The 18,164-nt window shown below is 36.7% G+C and overlaps 1 protein-coding gene across 2 annotated transcripts in view; it reads left to right on the forward strand.

The window, feature by feature from the left end:
- The window catches only part of RRAGB (Ras related GTP binding B), a 39,992-nt gene extending 22,679 nt beyond the window's left edge, over positions 1–17,313 (forward strand). For both annotated transcript variants that reach the window (XM_053580071.1, XM_053580070.1), the window contains 3 exons: positions 3,481–3,572; positions 15,804–15,919; positions 16,772–17,313. In XM_053580071.1, the coding sequence (XP_053436046.1) occupies positions 3,481–3,572; positions 15,804–15,919; positions 16,772–16,869 (306 nt within the window). In that variant the 3' untranslated portion in view covers positions 16,870–17,313. The remainder of the gene's footprint in view (positions 1–3,480; positions 3,573–15,803; positions 15,920–16,771) is intronic.
- Positions 17,314–18,164: the final 851 nt, after the last annotated feature.

Below are 18,164 nucleotides of genomic sequence, written 5' to 3' on the forward strand. Positions count from 1 at the left end.
GAGTAAGGTCTGTTTCAAGAATCTGGGAGCATTTAAATTGGGTGCATAGATATTTAGAATTGAAATGTCTTCTTGTTGTGTTTTTCCCTTGACGAATACAAAGTGACCATCTTTTCTTTTTTGAGTTTAGTTGCTTTAAATCCACACGTATCTGAAAATAAGATTGCAACTCCTCTTTTCTTCTGAATTCCATTTGCCTGAAAAATTGTCTTCCAACCCTTGACTCGGAGCTTTAATTTGTCTTTTGAAGCCAGGTGTGTTTCTTGCAGACAGCAAATGGATGGCTTGTGTTTTTTAATCCAGTCAACCAATCTATGTCTCTTCAGTGGGGAATTCAAGCCATTAACATTTATTGAGATAATTGATAAGTGTGGTAGTATTCTATTCATCTTATTTTGTGAGAGTCCATTGCTTAGTTTTATCTTTTGCATCAGTGTGGAGGTTTGGTTCTGTCCTTTAATTTCTGAGTTCTTACTTTGCTGCTGATCCATTGTGGTGGTCATTGTGCAGAACAGGTTGAAGTATTTCCTGTAGAGCTGGTCTTGTTGTGGCGAATTTCCTCAATGTTTGTATATCCATAAATGATTTGATTTCTCCGTCAATTTTGAAGCTTAGCTTAGCAGGGTACAGAATTCTGGTCTGGAAATTGTTCTGTTTAAGTAGATTAAAGGTAGATGACCATTGTCTTCTTGCTTGGAAAGTTTCATTAGAGAAGTCTGCGGTCACTCTGATGGATTTGCCCCTGTAGGTCAACTGGCGCTTACTCCTGGCAGCTTGCAGAATCTTTTCTTTTGTCTTGACTTTGGACAGGTTCATCACAATGTGTCTTGGAGAAGCTTGGTTAGAGTTGAGGCGACCTGGGGTCCGATAGCCCTCTGAAAGCAGTGTGTCAGAATCTTTGGTGATATTTGGGAAATTTTCTTTTATAATATTCTATAGTATGGCTTCCATTCCTCTGGGGCATTCTTCTTCCCCTTCTGGAATTCCTATAACTCGTATGTTGGAACGCTTCATAAAGTCCCATAATTCTGACAGTGAACGTTCTGCTTTCTCTCTCTTCTTTTCTGCCTCTTTTACTATCTGAGTTATCTCAAAAACTTTGTCTTCTACCTCTGAAATTCTTTCTTCTGCATGGTCTAACCTGTTGCTGATACTTTCCATTGCATCTTTAAGTTCCCTGATTGACTCTTTCATTTCCTTCAGCTCTGCTATATCCTTTTTATATTCTTCATATTGTTCATCTCTGATTTGATTCTGTTTTTGGATTTCCTTTTGGTTATTTTTCACTTTATTAGCAGTTTCCTTCATTGTTTCCATCATTTCTTTCATTGTTTTCAACATGTGTATTCTAAATTCCCTTTCTGTCATTCCTAACATTTTTGTATAGGTGGAATCCTCTGCAGTAGCTACCTCATGGTCCCTTGGCGGGGTTGTTCTGGACTGGTTCTTCATGTTGCCTGGAGTTTTCTGCTGATTCTTCCTCATGGGTGATTTCTTTTATCTGTTTCCTTGCCCTAATTTTCCTTTCACTTCCTCTTGCTCTTTAAGTTCTCGTGCCTGTGGAAGTTGCGGGCGGGTTTAGACGGATTGAACACACGCGACCACTTGCCGGTTTTCCACTGTTTTAGTTCTCCTCTTGGGGTCCAGAAGTCTCTCTCTGACTCCCTGTATCCTCTCAGGGGTGATGATAGGCAGATCCCACCAGCCAGAGATGCCTGAAGTCCTATATCCCCAGACTCCCGGTGCCCAGATGCAAGGAAGCTGTTACTCGGCTGCCATTTTGCTCCGCCTGAAAAAACCAATATTGTTTTTATAAATCCATTCTTTAAATAGCAGTGATATAGGCACTAATTTGAAATGTCACAATTACCCACATAAGTAATTGCTAATTCATTTAGTAAATGTAACTTGAAGAACAGTTCCCAGTAAATAATTTGTTTCTGACCTTTACTAGTGCTTGGTGATTTTAGAAACATTTTTTTTTTGTGTGTATGTGTATATAGTGTTCTGGTGATGGGCACACCAAAGTAAAAATCTCAGCTTAAGCCTTACACAAGCTATCCATGTAACAAAAACACTTGTACCTCCTTAATATTTTGAAATTAACAAAATAAGATTTTAGAAAGATTTCTTAATTTCTCTGAGCTTGTTTTCTCTTCAATAAAATGAGGATAAAATCTATATCATAGGCTTATTGTATTGATTAAAATGGGACAAGATAACGTTAAGCATCTAGTATAAGCCTTGTCATGTAGTTGGCAAACTATTAAACATTAGTTCCCTTTGGTATTATAACAATAGAGGACAGAAAATCAAAAGTGCAATTTCCCCCCTTCCTTTGTAGAAACATTATTTGTAACAACAGCAGTATTTTTGGGAGCTATATTTTCCTGCTAGCTAGTGTAATAGCTGAGGCAACCAGTCCTAACTAAGGTGTCTTTCTGCTTCAGCCTGCTGGCAGGAGTCACTTGCTTGGAAATGTGTTAACCTGAGCCTTGTTTTTCCTGCTACTGTAAGTAGCAATAAGCAAGTAAGCTATTTTCTTTATCTTGATGCACATGGCATAACAAAACCCTGCATTGGCAGTATTCCTCTGCTACGTCCACCACGTGGTGATAGGGGTTAGCCAAATATAATAAGTTCTCTGTTTTTCACTAAAAGTAACAGGTAGCTTTTGCTTTTTTTGAAGATCAAATTCAGGTGTGGTTGACCATTTTCACTAAGGGGATGAAGTCAAATAAGGGAGAATTATTCTACCACTGGTATAGGAATTATGTTTTGAAAGTTCTGCATTGTTTCAGGGAATTTCCCTGTGATTTTTTTTCTGATGCATGATTTAGTTTTGCTTCCTGCTAGAAACTTTGCATCTGTGAATTCAGCCTGTATATGATACTTTCATGTTTTTTTTTTAAATTTTAAATATGAAAGTATCAGAGAAAATATTTTCAACTGAGTGTCCATTCTGAATAGGTTTATTTATAAAAAGTTAGCCCTTAGGTTGAAATCATCTAGTTAAGCTTCTTAAATAAAATTCCAAAAGGTACTTGGTACTTAAAGGTACTTGGTACTTAAAATTAAATACATTAAGTATGCCTCAGGAACAGCTAGGAATTTTTATTTTCCTTTTTGATTTGTCTCTTTTTAAATCAAAGACCATCACTGAAAATGAAATACTGAAATAAAATGAACATTTAGTGATTAAAGTAAGTTTAAAAGAACAGCAGTAAACCAAAATAGATAATATTTAAATGATCTAATAAAATTATAGCCAAATGATACTAAATGGGTCATCCAAATGGATGTTGAACTCACATAGAATATTAATAAGATATAGAGCAGAGAAGAAGAGATAGTAAGCCAGGTGCCAAGTCTACACTGAAAACAAAGGTGACCAAGAAACTGACAAATGTCTGCTTTGTGTTTCAGCAGAGGATGATAGGAATTTTGTGTGGATTCAAAGGACATTGTTCTTTTTCACAGGTGATTTCTCACTATCAGTGTAAAGAGCAGCGTGATGCCCATAGATTTGAGAAAATCAGCAACATTATTAAGCAGTTTAAGCTGAGCTGCAGGTAAGAGATCTTGTAGGTGTGATCTGTTTATCCCTGGAAAATATTGTCATTTTTGAGAAGTTCAAATAACTAGTTCACTGTACTTCTATATTCAAAATATTTCCATCACTCAAAAGAAAGGTAAACTCTAAGGGAGCCTACAATTGTCCTTTACTGAAAACTCAAGTGGTACAGAAGAAGCATATGAAAAATATCCAAGTAGAGTACCTCCAAGTAGAGTACCATTTCAAGATGTGTGATACTATTTGGGAAGAGGTAAACAGAGAATATCCAAGAGTTTTGGAAAAGAATAAAGGAGAATTTGCCTTACTAAATACCAAAATTTATTATAAAATCATAGTAACTAAAATAGTGAGGTACTGATTCAGAAATAGTACAGAATGGAGAGTCTAGAAATACTGAATTTTTTATATCAGCTTTGATTAAATAAAAATTGAATCTAACTTGAATATAGGAAGAAGGAATGGCTGAACAGTGTAGTAAAGAATAATCAAAATTTTTATTCTGATAAAAGTTTAAAGTCTGAACACTAGTATGAGTTTACTCCCTTTATGCTTTAGCATACTTGGAGACTTTCTGGAATGTTTATGCTAACAGTTTTAAAAAGAAATAGCCAAGGACAAGCAAATATAGTTTCCTAAAGAAATGGGATTATTTCTTGAATTTAAATGTAACATCAAAAAGACATAGGTAGTTCCCGCGGCTTCTGAAACTGAGGCCTGCTACACTTGGCATTTGACTGGTCCTAAAGCCCATCAAGGCCAGCCAGCAGAACAACAAACTGTGGCTTTGCTTCTGCCAGGGCTAGGAAGGGGTGTGTTGAACTCTGCATTCCTGGGGCTTCTGAAACTGACCTCAGCTTGCCACAGTTGGCATCTATCTGGTCCTAAAGCCCATTGGATGGGCTGGAAGAACAGCCAACTGTCACTTTGCTTCTGGCAGGAAGGAGTATGGTGAACTCTGAAATGGGCATTGGACCTGATGGACTTGGTATCCAACTGGTGGTAAAAGCCCACTGGATGGGATGGAAGAGCAGTGAACTGCTGCTTTACTTCTGACTGGTCCTTGAGGCCTCTGAAAGTGACATCAGCTCACCACATTTGGTATTTCACTGGTCTTAAAGCTCACTAGGCCGGCTGTCAGACCTGGGAACTGCCACTTTGCTTCCGGCAGGTATGAGAAAGGGTGTGGTGAACTCCGCAACCTCAGGGCCTTTGAAACAGATATCGGCCGGCTAATCTGGCAGCCAAACAGCCTTAAAAATCTGAGCAGCAGGTGCAACAAGGAGCTTCCAGTCTACTTTGGAAAGTTCTAGAGGGGGTGTGGTGAGCTCTGCATTCCAGGAAAGCCAGATCCCACAGCAGCCCACCAGACAGGGCCACCAAATGTCCCTGAACAGCAATGAAGCTAGCAGATCAATGTGCCATTTGCTTGTCCCAGTCTCTTCCCTCCAAATCCTTAATGCCTCCTATGAGCTGGCTAATCTTACCTTAACAGATTATCTATTAACTTCATATAGACACTCTAACCTTTTAGTTTAAAGTTTAAAAAAACACACACACGAGGAGGAATCAGCAAAATAACCCTAGCAACTTGAAAAATAAAAGCAGATCAATTCCCCAAAGGAACTACAATGGAGCTACAGCAGAAAATTCCATTCATAAAGAACTTGCTGAAATGTCACAAGTGGAATTCAGAATATGGATGGCAGATAAGATGGATGCAATTTAAGAAATGATGAAAAAAGATGTCCAGCAACTGTCTCAAGGTATCAATGAAATTAAAGACAAAGTTACTAAGTATCTGGACATAATTGGGAAGAATATAATAACGTTTAAGGAAATCAGGGGCATTTAAGGAGTTTCAAAACACTACAGTATCTAAGCAATAGAGTAGAATATGGAGAGAAAAGAATCTCAGAATTCCAAAGATCAGACATTTGAGTTAACCCATGCATTCAAGGAGGCAGAAAAGAAGAAAGCAAAAGCAGAGCAATCTCTTAGATAAGGGACTACACAAAGCATACAAACATACAAAACTGTAGGTATTCCTGAAGGAGAAAAAGAAATTCTTAAAACCATGGAAACTCTACTTCAAGCTATCAATGTGGAGAATACACTAACCATTGGGAGAGACCCAGACATGTAGATATTAGATAATAATAGAAGTTTAGGATGATTCATTTCAAACAAAGCATCTCATAGATACATTGTAATTAAACTGGTCAAAGTCACAATGCAAGAGAATTCTACAGGAAGCCAGGGGTAAACGACACCTTACCTACAAAGGAAAAAAACATTAGGCTGACAGCAGACTTGCCATCAGAAACTCCATTAGCAAGGATAGAACAGTCATTTTTCTTTAAGCTTCTTAAAACAACTTTCAATGTAGGATTCTGTATCCTGCTAAACTGGGTTTCATATTTGATGGAGAAATAAAGTTGTTTACTGACAATAACATTGAGGAAATATGCTACTATAAGACCAGCTCTGCGGGAAGTTGCAGGAAGTACTCAGACTTGTACTATATACATACCATCACAATGGAACACCAGCAAACTTAAGACATCCAGAAACTGTAGGACAAAGCCTATCTTCCACAATGGTCCAAGAAGGAAAGCCAGCCAATAGACCTTCACAAAACAAGACAAACACATCACCACCATTCTTATCAATTCTCTCAATAAATGTGAATGGTTTGGATTCCCCAATGAAGAAATATAAGCTGACTGGCAAAAAAGGCACAAGACAAGTATATTCTGTATTCAGGAAACACATTGAACCTCCAAGGATAAAACAAGACTCAGGGTGAAGGATCAGTAAACAATATTTCAGCCAAATGTGAATCAGAAGAAAGCAGGAGTTGAACTCCTATTTGAGGATACAATTGAGTTTAAAGCTATAAAAGTAAAGAAAGACAAAGATGGACTGGTCAAGGGAACATCAAGAAGACATAATCCTAAATATTTGTGCCCCCAACTAAACATGCTCTCGGATTTATAAAAGGAACCCAGACTGGCCTGAGCAATATGATATACTATAACACCATAATGTCTGAGGGCTTCAACACCTCAATGACAGAACTGGAAATATCTTTAAAGCAGAAATTAAACAAACAGTGGACCTAAGCATGACTCTAGAACAAATGGGCTTAACAGACATACACAGAACATACTACCCCAATAATGCTGAGTATATGTTCAAAATTGATTATATCTTAGGACAGAAATCAAACCTCAACAAATTTAAAAGAACAGTAATTATACCTTGTATTTTTTTGGACCACAATGTAATAAAGGTAGATCTCAACTCCAACAAAAACCTTCATTGCCACATAAAGCCATGTAAACTTAACAACTTTAGGCTGAATGACAACTGGAGCAAGGAGGAGGTAAAAAAGGAAATAATTAGAGTCATTAAAGAAATCAGCAATGAAGCCACAATCTATCAAAACTTGTGGGATACTGCCAAAGCAATCCAAAGAAGGAAACATTGCATTAAAAGCCCATATCCAGAAAACAGCAAGTGCAAATCAACAGACAAATGGCCAAAAAACAAATGAAGAAATGGTCATCATTCCTAACCATGAGAGAAATGCAAATCAAAATCACCTTGAGATGTGACCTAACTCCTGTGAGTTTAGCCCACGTTACAAAATCCCGAAGTTGCAGATGCTAGTAGCCTGGGTGTGGAGAGATGAAGATATTTATACATTGTTGGTGGGACTGCTAAGATCGCCTTTCTGGAAGTAAGTGTGGAGAATCCTCAAAGAGCTAAAAGTAGACTTTCCATTTAATCTCACATTCCTGTTACTGTGTACCTACCCAGCAGAAAAAATTATTTTATCATAAGGATATTTGTGCTGGAATGTTTGTTGCAGTTCATTTCATAATTGCCAAGTGCTCATTAACTCATGAATGGATAAATAAACTATGGTGTATATATATATATATATATATATATATATATATATATATATATATATATATCTTGCAATACTATTCATCCATAAAGAAAGATGGAGACTTTATATCTTTTGTTTTTACCTAGATGGATTTGGAGAACATCCTCTTTAAGTAAAGCTTTTTTTTTTTTTTGAGACAGAGTCATCTCACCATGTCTCCCGTGGTAGAGTGCTGTGGTGTCACAGCTCACAGCAACCTCGAACCTCTGGGTTTAAGTGATTCTCTTGCCTCAGCCTCCCAAGAAGTTGGGAATGCAGGTACACCTGCCACAATGCCTGGCTATTTTTTGTTGCAGTTGTTTAGCTGGCCTGGGCTGGGTTTGAACCCGCCACCCTTGGTGTATGTGGCTGGTGCCATAACCATTGTGCTTTGAGTTCCAAGCCACTCTTAAGTAAAGTTCCATCAGAATGGAAAAGTAAGCATCCAGTGTACTCAAAACTGGAGATGAACAACTACATGCCCCAGGAGCAATAAACAAAATTAAATTCAAGAAGTGGGGATGAGGGAGGGAGGAGAATATAGGAGGAGAGAGGGGGGTGTTGATGAGCTCTCACCTAACAGGCACAATGTAGGGGTATATGGCATACATCCTGAATGAATGACTCAACTATAACTTGGAATTTGCCTAACAAATGGAAACAATGTAACCTAATTGTTTATGCCCTTATATTGATCTGAAATAAAAAAAAGAAGAGGCATAGGTATTAATCTCAATGGTAATGAAATTTCAACTTAATAAACTTCTTAAATATTGGAGAAGTTTATCCCAAGATGGATGGCTGACTAGAGAAGCTTTTGCCATGGTTTCCAGTCGTGAAGGAGGAAAATTGGATTGAATCAAACTCAGAGCAGTTGACACTAAGGGGTCAATTGCAATGAGAAGAAATCAAGGTGTGAGACTAACCTAAGACATGAAAGAGGAAGGAATAGAACAGGAAACACTTATCGAGTGAAGGGACTGAAGGATCCTGGTACTAAACAAAGGAGTAAGGGGGGCCCTTCCCCCTCTCAGGGGCTTTCTGCACAGAGAAAATAAATGGGATTTCTCAGGCCATGGGAGATAGCCATGAAACAGAATTTTTCCTGCACCTAGAAATTTCCAACCCCAAGGTCTCCATGCCACCTGACAGAAAAGTGAACAGGCTTTATCTCTGCTGCCTTGAGCCCATAATTAATCCCTGATTCTCTGCGGTCACTCAACAGATTTCCCCCTGCAGAGGCTAGCCTCCCAGAACTCTGGCAATTGGAGTGATAGCCTAGGAAATCTGGAGGATCTGTCCCATCCCCCAGGCACCAGAAAGGCAAAAGAATTCCAACCAGACCCACTGGGGAGCCAAGGATTGTACAAACCACTTTCTACCTCACCAGAACTGGCCGGATTCTTGACTGGCCACAGATGAAGGAAGGCATGTCCTGCCTTCCTAACCAGTCTGGTGGGATCTCTGAGGCTCCACTGTGTTGAATGTTCTGGTGAACTGAATGGGCTCTGACTTCCTAACCAGAGGAAATTGTATTTGGCTGCAGTGATTTGGCAGGGTGGGATTCCTCCTAGATATCTCTTACTCCAGGAAAGACCTTTTCCCTGCCCCCTAGAATGGTACTGCCTGGTGTCTGTGCCTGGTGGGCCTTTCCTAGTGGTTCAGCCTGAATCCCCCCACAGCTGACTTGGGGAGAGACAGGCCTAGCCTCAGGCAAACCTGCCTTGGGGAGGTCCAGGAAGCAGATTGATAGACCATGGTTCCCCTCCTCCAGCCACAGGTGAGGATTGCAGTTTTTTTCAGTCAGTGGTGGTCAGGACACCGCTGACAGAAAAAATCAGGTGCTTTGAATTTGCATGAGTAGCGTTTGGGCTGTGCTGTTGCTGAAAATAGGGTGGGAGCAGTTGGGTGGTCCAAGGATTCCCCAGGCCCAGTTGAAATAAAGCGTTTTATCTCAAGTGATTAAACTAAAAGAGGAGCCACAGTGGTTGCATCTTTTACAGCAGGGACTTTGGAAAATTATGAGGCTCCTTTAAACTGAATTGAGGGCTGGCTGATACTAAGACAGAAGCAGATTGTGAGTTAACCTGGTGGTCTGCCCCCAAATGCTACCCCACCTAACATGGAGCAAGCAAGGCCAGCCTTCTAGAGAATCTCATGCTACAGTCCTGAAAGGAAACTTTGGAAGCTGTGTATGGGAAAGGTCACAGATACATACTCTAAATAATTTCAAAGGTCAGAAGTAAAAGGGTGGTGAGACACATATCCTGTTTTAATTTTAGTTTTGGTTGCCAAACAGGTTTTTTTTTTTTTTTAAATTTTAGTTTTGGTTGCCAAACAGGTCTCTAGGGTGCTAAGGGTTTCTGATTAGATCGTGTCTCAAAAATTTAGTGACAACTTACCATTTAAACTAAAAAAACTATAATACAGGGCGGTGCCTGTGGCTCAAGGAGTAGGGCGCCGGTCCCATATGCCGGAGGTGGCAGGTTGAAACCCAGCCCTGGCCAAAAAATCACAAAAAAAAAAAAACAAAACTATAATACAAAAATATGCTGAAAATACACATGGGGCAGAACCAGCAGAAGAATTCTGGCAACATGGAAGATCAAAGCAGATCAGCTCTCCCAAGAGATTGTATGGGAGATACCACAGAAAATACCATCCATAGAAAAATTGCTGAAATGTCAGAAATAGAATTCAAAATATGGATGGCAAATAAGGTGGATGGAATTAGAAGATGGAAAATGGAAAAAGCAAACCAAAAAGTAATATAAAAATTATCTCAAGAAATTAGTGAAATTAAAGTCAAAGTCACCAAGTATCTGGACATAATTTTGAAAGATACAGCAGAGCTTAGAGAATTCAAAGAGGCTTCAGAACACAATAGAGAGCCTCAATAACAGAACATAGAGAAGAAAGAATGTCAGAAATTGAAGACAAGACTCTTGAACTAATGCAATCATTCAAACAGGCAGAAAAAAAAAGAGAACAAAACCAGAATATTTCCTGAGACAGTCACAGGATTACTTCAAAATAACAAACATCCAAATTATAGGAATTCATGAAGAAGAGGAAGGCCTTAAGAGCACTTGATGTTTGTTCTACTTCAAATCATCATGGTGGAGAATTTCACAAGCATGATGTGAGATACAGAAATTAAGATAGTAGTTTAAGAACCTCAACACGACTCAATCCAAACAAAACATCTCCTAGACACGTTGTAATAACATTGCCAAAGTCAATATGAAAGAGAATATCCTGCAAGTACCAGGCATAAGAAATCTTACCTACAAAGGGAAAATATTGGGATGACTGCAGATCTGTCAGCTGAAACTTTTCAATCCAGGAGAGTATAGTCATTGCCCTTTAATCTTCAACAAAACAATTGTCACTCCAGGATACTGTATCCTGCTAAACTGAGTTTAATTTGTGATGGAGAAATCATTTATTTTACTGATGTGCAAATGTTGAGGAAATTTGCCACAAGTAGACCAGCTCTACAGAGGAAGTACTCAGACCTTTTCTTCACACTGATCACAAAATTCCATCACCAAAGTAAACACCCCCAGAAATTGAAGAACAAAGCCCAACCTTCCACAATGGCTCAAGAGATTAAACAACAGATCTCCACAAAACCAGATGAATGAAACTCCACCATACCTATCAATTCTCTGAATAAATGTGAATGGCATGAATTCCTCACTAAAGAGGCATAGGCTAGCTGACTGGATAAAGAAGCTCAAATCCAAAATCTGCTGTCTCCAAGAGACACACCTAACCTCTAGCAATAAAACAAGACTCAGGGTGAAGGGGTAGAAAATAATATTCCAGGCAAATGGAAACCAGAACAAAGCAGGGCTTGAAATCTTATTTGCAGATACAATTAGATTTAAATCATCAAAAATGAGGAAAGACAAGAATGGACACCACATACTAGTCAAGGGAAGCATATGACATGAGGAGATTTCAATAATTAACATCTATGCACCCAATCTAAATGTGCCTTGATACATAAATCATAAATGATCTGAAAAATATGATCTCTTCCAGATCCATAATAGTTGGCGATTTCAGCACCCCTCTGACAATATTGGATAGATGCTTTAAACAGAAACTACACAAAGAAGTAATGGACTTAAACACAGCACTAGAACAAACGAACTTAACAGATATATAAAGAACATTTCATTCTAATGAAACTGAGTGCACCTTCTTAATAGCCCATGGATCACCCTTTAAAATTGATTATATCTTAGAGCACAAATCTAACTCAACAAATTTAAAACAATAGGAATTATTGTATCCTCTCAGACCATCATGGAATAAAAATTGAACTTAACCAGAAATCCTCATACCTACATAATGTCATGGAAACTAAATAAACTTAAGCTGAACAACAGCTGGGTTAAGGACAAGATTAAAAAAGAAATCATTAGATTTCTTGAACAAATGATAATGAAACCATAAGACAAATTTCTAGCATTAAGTGCTTTAATCCAGTAAGCAGAAATATAACAAGTCAGCAACCTAATGGATTATCTCAAGCAATTGGAAAAGGAAGAACAATCCAACTCCCACTTTAGCAGAAGAAAAGAACCAGAATCAGAGCAAAATTAAATGAAATTGAGAACATGAGAACCATTGGGAAGAACGAAAATATGGTTCTTTGAAGAGATTAATAAAATCGATAAACGCTTGACTAGACTAAGCAAAAACAAAAATGTTAGATCTCTAATAACATCAATCAGAAAGAAAAAGGGGAAATAACAACACATACCAGAGAAATCATCTCTGATTACTACAAAATCTCTGTGCCCAGAAACTTAACAATGTAGAAGAAATGGACCAGTACTGGGAAGCACACAATACCAATACCCGGAAGACTTAAGTGGGATAGATAAATCTCTTGAATAGACCAAGATCAACCACCAAAATTGAAGAAACTATAAAGAAGCTTCATACAACAACAAAGCCCTGGACCAGACATCAACTATACAAAGTTTTCCCAAAAAAGCAAATCCATGGACCAGATGGTTTTACAAAAGAATTCTACCAGACATTCAAAGAGCAACTAATACCTACATTGCATAACCTATTCCAAAACATAGAGAAGGAAGTAATCTTCCCCAACTCATTCTATGAAGTAAATACCACCATGATTCTAAACCAGGAAAGAATCCAATACAAAAGGAAAGCTATAGATCAATATCATTAAAGAATATTGATGCAGGTCAGGGATGGTGGCCCGTGTCTACAATCCTAGCACTCTGGGAGGTTGATGCAGGTGAACTGCTTAAGCTCATGAGTTTGAGACCAGCCTGAGTAAGAGCGAGACCCAGTCTCTACTAAAAATGAAAAACAGGCAAGATGATCACTTGTGCCCAAGAGTTTGAGGTTGCTGTAATCTGTAATGCCATAGCACTCTACCTAGGGTAACAGAGTGAAACTCCATCTCAAAATATATATATAGATGTAAAGGTATAAGATCCTAGCAAAATAATTTACCATATAAAGAAAATAAAAAAACAAACCATATGATTCTCTTGATGCAGAAAAGGCTTTTGACAACATCCAGCATCATTTTCTGAAAAGAACACTTAAGAAAATAGGTATAGATGGGTCATTTTTAAAACTGATAAAAGCCATCTACAATAAACCCACAGCCAATATTCATATTGAATAGAGTAAAACTGAAAGGATTTCCAATCAGAACTAGAACTAGACAAGGATGCCCACTATCTCCACTGCTATTCAGTATAGTGCTGAAAGCCCTTACCAGCGCAATAAGGCAGGAGAAGGAGATCAAGGGTATTCAAATGGGGACAGTAGAGGTCAACTTTGCTCTTCATGGATGACATGATATTATACCTGGAAAATCCTAGGAGTTCAACTACAAAGCTCTTAGAAGTTATCACAAAATATAGTAATGCTATATTTGTGCATGGGCTATATTTTGTGATACAAAATCAGTGTTCACAAATCAGTAGCCTTGATATATGCCAATAACAGTCAAACTGAGAACCAAATTAAAGACACAGTACCCTTAACTGTAGCTCCACAGAAAATGAAATGTCTGTTAATATAGCTAACAAAGGATGTAAAGATCTCTTTTATAAAGAGAACTATGAAACCCTGAGAAAATAAATAGCGGAAGATGTTAAGAAATGGAAGAGACCATACTTGTGGCTGGGAAGAATCAACATTGTTAAAATGTCCATACTACCCAAAGTGATCTATAGATTTAATGTAATCCCCATTAGAGTAGCAGTGTCATACTTTGAAGAAGTTGAAGAAATAGTACTTTGTTTCATATGGAATCAGAAAAAACTTGAATAGCCAATACAATTTTAAGAAATATAAAAAAACCTGGGTACATCACATTACCAGACTTTAGGTTATAGTACAAGTCTATAGTGATGAAAACAGCATGACATTGGCATAAAAATAGAGAAATAGATCTGTAGAATAGAATACAGAACCTAGAGATGAATCCAGTCATATATCACCATCTGATCTTTGATAAACCAAACCAAAACATGCACTGGGGAAATGAATCCCTATTTAATAAATGGTGCTTGGAGAACTGGTTAGCCACGTGTAGAAGACTGTAACTGAATGAACACCTCTCAGCATTGACAAAAATTGACTTTCACTGCATAAAAGATAGAAATTTAAGGCATGAAATAATAAAAATTCTTGAGGAAAATGTGGTGACAGCTCTTGAGCTTTTTGGCCTGGGAAAAGATTTTATGAAGAACCCTTGGCAATTACAGCAACATCAAAAATAAATAAATGGGACTTGATCAAGCTAAAAAGTTTCTATAATAGACATACTCTTATTTGACAATGTGAATGTTACTTTTTTTGCATTATTATTATTATTGCTCAATATTTCGATGAAGCAATTGTCTGATTCCTTTTCTGAATGTACTATATTGTTTTGTTCTTTACAAGTTTTTTTCTAATCCTTATCTTAAACATTGTTATTAAAAAAAATGTATATATATATATATATATAAAGTTTCTACACAACTAAGGGCACCATAACTAAAGCAAACAGATAGCCTTCAGAATAGGAGAGGATATTTGAATACTATAAATCTGATAAAGGGCTAATAACTATGGAGTCTAAAGAGAACTCAAATTAATCAACAAGAGCAGAGCAAACAACTCTACTTATAAGTAAGAAAGAGACTGGAACAGAAACGTTTCTTAAATGATGGACAAATGGCCAAGAAACACATGAAAAAATGCTCATGGTCTCTAATCTTAATCAGGAAAATTTAAATCAAAACCACTCTCAGATATCACCTATACTCCACTGAGATTAGCCCACATCACAAAATTCCAAATCTGCAGATACTGGAATGGTTATGGAGAGAAGGTAACACATTTTCCCTGCTGGTGTCATTGCAAATTAATTCAATCCCTGTGGAAAGATGTATAGAGAACTGTCAAAGTATTAAAAGTAGACCTTTCATTTGAACCCCCAATCTCATTACTATGTGTTTAGCCAGAAAAAAAAAATCATTTTGCCCCCAAGGACAGTTGCACTAGTTTTTCAATTGCTGCTCAATTCACAATTGCAAAGAAGTGGAATCAGTCTAAGTACCCATCAACGCATGAATGGATTAACAATCTGTGGTGTATGAATACCATGGAGTACTAATGAGCCGTAAGAAAAGATGGTGACTTTACACCTTTTGTATTTACCTGGATAGAGTTGAAACTCATTCATCTTAGTGAAGTATCGGAAGAATGGGGGAAAAGTATCTAATATACTACTCAATACTAACATTAAAGCAATATATAAACAGCTATATGCCTACACAAAAGAAAAAACACAAATATAGTCTAGCAAAGGGGTAGGTAAAGGGGAGATAGGAAGGAGGTTGATTGGCTAGATGAAGGGCTCAATTACAACTTGAATTTTACCTTATAAATGAAAACAATATAACCTAAAGATATGTATCCTCATATCAATCTGAAATAAAAAAATATATTGGAGAAGTCTTTGTAACATGATTTTTAGTGTGAATTTACATATAATGTCATTTTATTTTCGTAGTCAAATTCAAGTCCTAACCCACTTTCCATCCTAGTCACAGTCCAAGCATGTTAAATTCAGTATGAGTTTTTTTGAAAATGAAATGTGGTTAGTGACTAAGCATCTTAATGGAGTAGTGAATTGATGTGTAATGCTATAAAAATATTTAACAGAAAAGATAAGAACTTCTTATATTGTTAGAATTTTACATTCTTTAATCTTTTTTATCATTTCTTCTCTAGCAAATTGGCTGCCTCTTTCCAAAGTATGGAAGTCAGGAACTCTAACTTTGCTGCTTTCATTGACATATTTACATCCAACACTTATGTGATGGTTGTGATGTCTGATCCATCTATTCGTAAGTTTAAACTTAGCTGACATAGGTACAAAGCCACATATTTAGAACAACACATATTTAAGAAATTGGCCTAGAGACAGTACTTTATATTGTTAAAAACTTTTATGGTGGGTATAGTTGCACAACAACATGAAAGTTCTTAATACCACTGAACTTTATGTTTAAAAATTTATGTATATTTTACCTCATTAAAAAAATCTTAGTACTAGTAATAAATAGTTTTTATTTATAGACCTATATTTTGAAGCTTAAAAATAATTTGGTCTTCAGGGTATTATGTCTTTCTTCATGGATACTTCCAAAAGCAAGTTACAAAGAGAACAAAATTCATGATTTATTTTCAATATAATATATATTTATAAAAATCTATCCAGTCTGAACCCTAAACTATTAAATGTTGAAACATTTTTTTATGACATTGAATATTTTTGTGTGCCAGATTTCCATATTTCTGTTATGGGCATGAAGCAAAGTGTTTGGCACTTACTGTAATAGCCATGGCTATCCAACCATTGAAATGTAGGTTCTTGGAAGATTTTTAGGATCATTCCAGGTGTTTATCCACTGGCTTTTCTTCTTTACATTATTAAAATACAACACAAGATCATAGGCTTTGTACTATTAGCTCCTAACCAAAAGATCTTGGGAATTTATTTTGAAAATTTTGTTTAGAATATTAGCAAATCTGCTTATTTAGAAAAATTAAATCTTTGTAACCTGGGACTTTCTATATGTTCTCTGTGACATACATTGAAGGATTTGGCTCTCTTATGTTTATTTGGTTTTACTAGTTAGGCATTCTTTTGGGACCTTATATTTATTTTGTTGTTGTCTCTCCACCCACACCCTCAGCTTCTGCAGCTACTCTGATCAACATTCGCAATGCCAGGAAACATTTTGAAAAGCTGGAAAGAGTGGATGGACCAAAGCAGTGTCTTCTTATGCGTTAGACAATGCAGAATATTGTTTTACACAAGAAAAACACTTTTTAAAATCTTAATGTTATGTTCATGTATGTAGGCTCTGAAGTGTTAAAATGCTTACCATTAGTGTATTTCTTCATGTATTTCTTCTCTGCTTCCCAGTCCTAGTGTTTAATCTTGAGTGCTATTTGCTTAAATAGCCATTGAGTAGTTAGAAGATGAATTGTTCATGAACTTGGTATAACATAAAAGTAAATGATATGTTAAGTGTTCTGATAACAAGATTCTAATAATGCTTAGGTATTCTGATGACTTTGTTCCAATAGTTGTGTATGCAAATACCTTTCTCAGCATTGTTTTGTGTTCCTTATCAGATAGTAAGTAATACGTTAGTGGAATATTTACTGTTTCTCAGCATGCATTAAAAATATTCCTTAACTTCAATTGTAAATAAACTTTTGCTGTTAGGGATTTCAGTGTCTCTTTTTCTTTTCCTTGTTTCTTTAACTTTATCCTCAGAAAAAGCAAAGCAATTTCACAATTACGCTAGGTAAAGGGTACCTATTGGTTGAAAAGAGTATAAAATAAACTTGGATTAGAAGGATGGAACAAGATTATAGCTAAAATCTAGGCAGAAGAGTTTATATATGAGACATCTAAGTGTGATTAAAAAAAATAGGAAAACATTGTAGGCTTTTGAGCAGGGGAATTTTGTGAAAGCATTCTTGAACTTAAATTAACCTATGGACTGACCAATGTCAGTAGGAAAAGCCCTGATAGTAATCCAGGCCTCGGGTATGTTAAAAGTCTGTTTCAGGATGTAGCTAAACAGGAATGAATAAAACGTGGAGGAAAAAAACAATAGATAGAACTGAGTTTCAGAAGTGGTTAATTTTATATTTTCCATAACACCTAGTCAAGCAGAATTAAAATCCTTTTCAAGCCGAGAATTGTATTTAACTTTATCTCATAAGGAAAAAGTGAAACACTGTGGACTAAGAAATGGAGTTTGATAACATTAACTAGAGTTACTCAAAGTCCTAACCTTTTAAGTTTCCATTGACAAGATAACAACACAAACATTTAGGGAAACTACAGCACAGTAGACTCATTTCTCCTGCCTCCTTATCATAAAGAAATGTATTACAGACCACCAGTCTTATACCTTCTGCTATTTTAGTTTATTATCCCCACTGGAGGGATAAGTAGAATTTTCACTGAGCAGCAAAGAACATATTTTTTGAGTACCCTAGTTCTTTGTGTTCTCTGTAGATTGTAGTTATCAATCCTTTGTCAGATTCATACTCTGCACATATCTTCTC

Source organism: Nycticebus coucang, chromosome X, assembly GCF_027406575.1.
Source record: "Nycticebus coucang isolate mNycCou1 chromosome X, mNycCou1.pri, whole genome shotgun sequence".
In the NCBI taxonomy this organism is placed as follows: domain Eukaryota; kingdom Metazoa; phylum Chordata; class Mammalia; order Primates; family Lorisidae; genus Nycticebus; species Nycticebus coucang.